This window comes from Punica granatum, chromosome 4 (genome assembly GCF_007655135.1).
Source record: "Punica granatum isolate Tunisia-2019 chromosome 4, ASM765513v2, whole genome shotgun sequence".
In the NCBI taxonomy this organism is placed as follows: domain Eukaryota; kingdom Viridiplantae; phylum Streptophyta; class Magnoliopsida; order Myrtales; family Lythraceae; genus Punica; species Punica granatum.
Window position 1 is genome coordinate 3,251,417 of NC_045130.1, and position 7,494 is coordinate 3,258,910.

The following is a 7,494-nucleotide window of genomic DNA, read 5'->3' on the forward strand; positions in this document are numbered from 1 at the left end:
CATCCCTAGAGCCTCCTCTCTATTACTTCTAAAGGTTATATTCATTCTTCAAACATAGGTCCCGTCCATTAATATATGTATATATACACATATATATCTGTGATATCCTCCAAATCAATGGAGAGAAAAGAATGCAATATATATTTTTGCTTTTTCCATTTGTGACCGTATATGAGCTTTAAATTATTAAAGGTTTCTTCTAAAATTCAATCACGTGCCCTTTATGAAAGTTTAAGATCCGCTCACACCAACCAAAGTAAGGAACGGGTGCATGCACATAAATGATTATTAGAAGACTTAATCATAAGTTGATAGAAAGGATTAGACATCATAGACTAAAGTATGTCAAAAAAATTGTTAACCGAAAAAAGTATGTCAAAAAAGTTTCGTGTTCTACGAAAATCATGCTCGAAACGCTTGATAATTTAATATTGAATGGGTTCAGAATATATATACACATGATAATGAGTTCCTGACCACTTTTTTATATGTTCATATATTTAATTTAATACTGTTCAAGTGGTGAAACAAAAATAATTGAAGGGTGGAAAAAATGTAAGAGCTAGCCTTCCTTGAATTGTCCACTTGGACCGTGCTAATGTGGAGAATTTCCATCCTTCAGCCCAAAGTACAAATAGTCTATAGAACATAGCAGACAACATTTACAATATGGTTCTCATTCCTATGCTTTAATTCTGCTCAATATATATCTTCTCTTTGCTAGAAACTATAGTGAGGAGCTTATAATATAGTTTCTTCGCACAAAATGAGCTATCCTTACTACTCTCCTCCGCCCCCACCTCCAACTTCCACTAAGTGCGCTCCTCCGCCACCACCAGCGCCTCCACCTCCGCCGCCGCCGTTGCCCCTTGAATGTGCCCCACCACCTCCACCTGCAACACTGGAATGCCCTCCACCACCTCATGTCCACCCGAAGCCACCTCCACATGGTCATCACGAACCTCTACCGCCGCCACCACCAAGTCACCATTCCTATTCAAAGCCGCCGCCTCCACCACCACCACATCACCCGCATGATTACCCAACAACACCGCCTCCACACACGAATTATCACAAAGTGCCGCCGCTGCCTCCACCACCACCACCACCGCAACCACCATGCAGTGAATCACCACCGGTCCCGCCACCACCTACACAAAGTGTGACTCCACTGGCGCCAGCCCCATCTTATGCCCCGCCACCTAAACCTCACCATGATCATCCACCGCCACTGCCGCAAGTACCATCACCGCACACAAGTCATAGTCCTGCCTCACCGCCAACAAGTGCCTCCCCAACTCCAAGTCCTACCGAAGGTCGGCCTCCCTATAATACTCCCCCACCAAAAGCCCTGGCTCCCATCCCATTTCCATCGCCATCTTCCGAGACTCCACCCCTGGCACCGTCACCTAGTAGTGGCTCACCACCACTGGTTTCCCCACCTTCAGGTCCTAATGCGGCTCCGCCACCAGAGTCCATTTACCCACCCAGCCCACTTTCACCACCTTCTCACGAGACTCCACCGCCCGGGAGTGGCTCGTCTCCAGTTTTCCCCCCAGTTTCCTCACCTGCCAGTCCCACTGGAGCCCCACCACCAAAGGCCGCTTTCCCGCCTAGTCCAATCAAGACGCCAGCATTCCCGCCAGGATACCCTCCAAAAGCATCTCCACCTTTCAGTAATCGGCCACCACATCTGGTACCATCTCCGAGCGGCTACAACGTTCCTAGTGCACCACCGCCTGTTCATTCTCTGCCACCTCCTCCTAGTGGAGGTGGAGGCAACCACACGACAGTGATTGTAGTGTGTGCATCCCTAGGGGGAGTGTTTGTGCTCGCGTTTCTCGCAATATGCCTAGTTTGCCTTGCCAAGAGGAAGAGGAGGCCGGTGATGGTTCCTGCAGCTGCTGCTGCCTGCGTTGAGGAGCACGAGGAAATCCACGAGGCGGTAGTAACTGGACCTTGTGGGGAGCAGACAGTGACAGTTGATATCGAGGATGATGTACGGATTCACGAGGCGGCTGGAGGAGTTGTCGCTGGTGGCGGTGGCAGTCGCTGTGGAACTGCCGGAGCTGCAGGCCCTTCTTGTGAAGCCACGGCGCCCGCAAGAGCTCCTTGCTAGCCAAGCTAAAATATGAGTCTTATCTCATAGATATCTGTCGCGAGAATTTTGGGCTTCCGGGAGTCTCAAACATAGATACTCATTTCGCCTGCATGCTGAGTGGATTATTTTGTCTTTCTTTTTTTTTTTTAAAAAAAAAGAAAAACGTTGGATCTGCCCTTTGCCGGGGAATAATTTGTACGGAGAATTCATTTCGTTTGCATTAAATTGTTATGAATGAACAGTTCATTAGTTGCAAAATTTTTGTTGTACCATGAGATGTATTTGGCTTATTGATCGAGACTAGCCCCTTGTTAATTAAGCGTCCATTTGGCCTTGGCCACGAAAGGATGGATCAGACGATCTCTCGCTAATAAGTTTCTAGCAATTCTATATATGTAATTTCATATACAATGGGTTGAGTTTGTGTCATATTAGCAACTTCTCCTTCTTATTTTTTCAATGCACACCCTGATATTCGATAATTCAACTTATCTTAACTAATTCAGTCGGAACTAGATCAATTAATTACTAAAGAGTACAAGTCACTGTACTATACCCTTTTTATAAAAGCATATAAATTTCGAAGATTTTCAGATCAACGGGTGAGGGTATACATCATTGTGCTACACTATTTTCTGATGAAGTATATTAATTTATTGTCATGAATTTACATTGACATGCCTGGAAATGTTCTACGGACATAAAAACAAAAAGGGAAAACTATACATTTGGTCTTCTAAGTTTGGATGATTTTTTATTTTAGTTTTTTTTTCTAATTTTTTTATCGTTTACATCCTATATCTTTAAATTATTTTCTATTTCAGTCCTTTTTCTTTTTCTAGGTTAGTTTTCATCCATTACCTTTGATTACTTTTATATTGTAGTCATTATATCAATTTTTTTTATTAGAGACGATTTTAACTTTGGTCCTCAACCTTTTAAAATTATTACCTTATCCTATTTTTTGTTATATTTTTTTCTTAATATTAAACATTTTGCTTCTTATACTTCTACCTCTCAAATTTCCATAAAAATGCCCATAAGACATTTTTGAAATTTAAAAAGATCACTATTTTAATTTCAAAAAAAATATTTTTATTATATTTTAAAAAATTATTATTTTATTTTATTTTTGAAATTAAAATAACAATCTGTTTAAATTTCAAAAATGTCTTATGGGCAATTTTATGGAAATTTGAGGGTTAGAATTATAAGAAGCAAAATTTTTAATATTAAGAAAAAGTAGAAAAAAATGATAAAATACTAATTTTAAAAGGTTGAGAACCAAAGTTAAAATCTTCTCTAATAAAAAATTTGATAAAATGACTAAAATAGAAAAGTAATCAAAAGTAACGGATGAAAACTAACCAAGGAAAAGAAAAAGAAAAAGAATTGAAACAAAAAAGTATTCAAAGATATAGAATTTATACAATAGAAAAATTAAGAAAAAGATTGAAATATGAAAGCATCAAAACTTAAATGACTAAATGTATAATTTTTCCAAACGAAAAAGCCCCTAGCAGTGGCCCCTTTTTCTACCCAAAAGGAAAAAAAGGTCCCCACAGTGCATTTTGTATATAATAATAACCATTATTCATAAGACCGTCTCCTCTGTTGGGCCTGGGTCCATTGATCACAAAATAGTCATAAATATCCAGTTAACCATCCTTATGTCCGTAGAATAATTATTTTCATGTTATAATATATACTAGTTATTATTTGTGCGTGCTTTGCACAAGTTGATTAAATAATACTTGTTTCATAATATCTTAAATAGAATCCTGATGAAAAATTAATAAGTTCGTATATTTATATATTGGCTTAGATTAATTCTATAATTCGTTTAAGCAAACCTAACTAAAGGAATAACAACGAGTAATTGTTAAAGACTTCGAGCAATATTGATTTTGGTTGATTGAATGATTTGTCAAGGGCGACCTTGATATTTTATTCCTGTTTATAGTATTAATTGTTGATGAATGTAGCAATGACGACGACCATCTGATAGAAACAAACATTTGGAACAAAACCAACTTTAATTTTATTTCTTTATATTGACTCAAGCTAATTGTCATGTCTGTCGGAGTTCATTTGTATTATAAATAGTCTTAGGAATATAATTTTTTTTAGAAAGGAAAGCAAAAGCATCAGTGAAGAGCACAATGATGAAAAACTAATAAGTTCGTACATTTAAATATTGGCTTTGGCCAATTCTATAATCCGCTTAAGCAAATTTAACTAAAATGATAATAGTGAGTTATTGTACGGTTAGAGGTAAGTGGCGGTTAAAGGTATCGTGTTCTTCAGATTTTTTTGCCCATTTTCCTAAATTTAATTTACTTTTTTAATTCCATAATTTTAGTGATAATGATCCCTAAAAAAAACTAACATTCTATATTTTAAGGAAGTTAAATTAGGGAAGTTATTTTTATCTCGGATTTTTTTGGACAACTGAAAAGAAAAGGCAACCGTTCGTTCATCGGAACATGCCATCGATGACGACGGTCATCATCTTTAAAAAATATTGAGCCTTATTGCAACAATCTTGTTTCCTTCCTACAATCTCATTGTTGTTTCATAAATTTGCGTTCCGCCATACTGTGTTCGTCCAACTCCGACCTTCATCCAATTGCACAACAAGACAACCACCAATGGTCGTCTTTAGCACACAGGAGCATGGCCTGACATAAATCATTCACGAAACTTAATAATAAGTTGACTAAATTCATTCGTTTGATTCACTTGATTATGTATTGTATCATCTAGTTGTAATTCTCCATAACCTAAGTCTCTCTTTCTATTCTCCAGTGATGATGGATATCATGGCCGACGATGCTATTTTAGAAGAATAACTAAATGTTTAAACCGACCCCATTTTGATCCACCGGCTCCGGAGGGACAAAATCGTCATTTTGTCACCCATATGAGGGAAGTATTTTCAGCTAATTGCCCAAGCATTCATGACTTCTGAAAATGGGGCATTTATTCAATTTAACGCCAATTTCACATTTTTCAAGAAAAAAATACTCTACGAAATATCTTCAAATTTCACGTGCATCAACACCAATTTTCAAAATCCGGAACAAAACTTGAGGGTGGAAAACATTTTATTGCACAACATTGATCCATAAATTTTTCTGAACACAATAGCGGTCTTGGATCACTTTTCTGACGTCCAATTGAAAATACGAGAATGTTAGTTTCCACACGCGTCAAATTCAAATTTTACTTTCCAATTTTGAATGGAAAAAAAAGAAAAGGAAAAGGTCGGTCAGAAGTCTATCAGAACTTCTGACCGTTGTCTCTTTCTCTTCCCGCCCATTTCTTTTTCTTCTCCTTTCCTTTTCTCTTCTTCTTCTCCTCTGCGCTCCTTCTGGACCGAACCTGGCACCTCTGCTCCTTACCGAAGCTCTCAGAGTCCTCATCCACGAAATGGACTTCCCCCCAGCTGGTTCTAACACCATCCTAGACTTCTCAGCATAGTTGGGAGAGCTCAAAAAGAAAACCCTTAGCACAACAACACCCTCACGACGAAACTTTCGGAGCTGAAACCTGGATGTCCGAAAAAAAAAAAAAGACCATCTCTCCTCCTCTCGGATTTTCCCTTAGCAAACAGCCAAGCTCACGAGCTTCCCCCAGCTCATAAAAAACAGACTGGGACGCAAACCCTAGGCTGGCTCTGACTCTCTTTTCTCTCAGCCGGAGTCGTCCACAGTTGCTCAAACCTCCGACTCGACGTTCCTCAGCTTCTCTCTCACGCGGGCAGACCTGGGTTCCTCCGACCGGTGAACCACCCCTGCCACACATCAGGATGTCCCAAGAGTCGGGAGATAGCCGCCAGGGCCATCGGGACCAATCGGACCACCCTTCCTCTCCCTTGGTTTCCTTTTGCTTCTAACCAGGTCTTCTCTTGCATTCTCAAGTCAGTTCATGTTAGAGGCGTCTCGAGCCATTTGCGGCCACCCCCGGAGAGCCCATGATCGGCTGGAATCGCTGTGCCCAGCCACTATCCCGTGCCCACCAGTCAAGTTACCCAACTCCTTCTTCCGGGTGTTTCTCCACCAGTTGGGTCTGTCACGACCAGATCAAGTACCCGACTCGCCTGGCAGACCCGATTCCCAGATTTTTCCTCTCCCCCGAAAGTTAGGTATAAATCCCGACCTAGTAGCATGTATAGGGCTTCATTTTCATATATTAATGTTTGCTTGGGTAATGATGACGTGAAATGAATGTTTGTGAATTGTGTCGATGGGATTACTTCAAACCCAGTTTTACAAACTTTTCATTCTGTTCCAATTTAGTTCTTGCGACCCTTTCCATTTTTTTCAATCAGCCCTAAGTTTTCAAATCCGTTTCAATCAAGTCCTAGGCCATTTTCAATACTCTCAGCTCAGCCATTGAACTTTTCAGGCGATTCAAATCAGTCCATAGAACTTTTCTAATTGTTTCAGTTCAGTCCCTGCCGCTGTTTTTCATTTTTTCAGTCAGCCCTAAACTTCCAAATTTGTTTCAATAAAGTCCTGGGCCATTTTCAGCATTTTCAGTTCAGCCACTGAACTTTTCAGGCGATTCAAATCAGTCCAGAAAACTTTTCAACATGTTTCAGTTCAGTCCCTGCAACTCTTTTCACCTTTTCAGATCAGTCCAGTGAGCTTTTCACCATTTTTAGTTCATTCCTTGATGTTCTTAACAAATCGAGAAACCCTAGTCGAATTTGACATTTTCAAAGCAATCCCTGACTCTTTGAGCTGTTTCACATCAGTCCCTAGGATTTAACCGAATTTTCAAATCAGCCCCAGTTTGTTTTGAAATTGTTCAATTCAGTCCTTGGACATTTTTTTTAAGATTTCCAACCATTTCTACTTGGATTCTTGATCGGCAATGTGCATTGTTCTCGTTTAATATGTTCTTGTCTTGTTTATTATGCGTATATAACATGGCAATACGTTTTTTTTTATGTTATGTTTTCCCGCTTCCATGAGTCGGTGTCGTTTTAGCGATTCCGTTAATATTATGTTTGTGTATGCTTGCATGCGTTCCTCGTGATCATGGCAGCACCGACTATATAAAATATGTATGTTTATCGTGTTTGATGTGATCGTGTGCTCTTAATTCGTGTTTGGACGCGTTCCTTGTCGTTTTAATTGAAACCTCACACGAATCGGTTTGATTATGTAAACTCGGCCTAAAATTAATTTTTTAATTTCAAGATGGTCGTTAATTAGGGCTCGTATCGGACGGTCCATCAATGGTCGGCTCAGCGGCCTGAAACCCGCAGATTTAAAGCATTTGGTAAATTTTAATTAACGTTATAAATAATTCCACCAACGGGAAAATTAGGACGTTCATGCGATTGATTAACTCACTTGGCCCTAATAACTTTGCACGAATTG

At 39.6% G+C, this 7,494-nt stretch overlaps 1 protein-coding gene across 1 annotated transcript; it reads left to right on the forward strand.

The window, feature by feature from the left end:
* The first annotated feature begins 585 nt into the window (after window positions 1-585).
* On the forward strand, window positions 586-2,420 carry LOC116203176 (leucine-rich repeat extensin-like protein 3). The gene has a single exon (XM_031534840.1). It carries the CDS (start codon window positions 767-769, stop codon window positions 2,117-2,119), a length of 1,353 nt encoding a protein of 450 aa, XP_031390700.1. The 5' UTR covers window positions 586-766; the 3' UTR covers window positions 2,120-2,420.
* The last annotated feature ends 5,074 nt before the right edge of the window (window positions 2,421-7,494 follow it).

Excerpts from the sequence above, each read along its gene's own strand:
- LOC116203176 (XM_031534840.1), top strand. The coding sequence starts at position 767 with ATGAGCTATCCTTACTACTCTCCTCCGCCCCCACCTCCAACTTCCACT.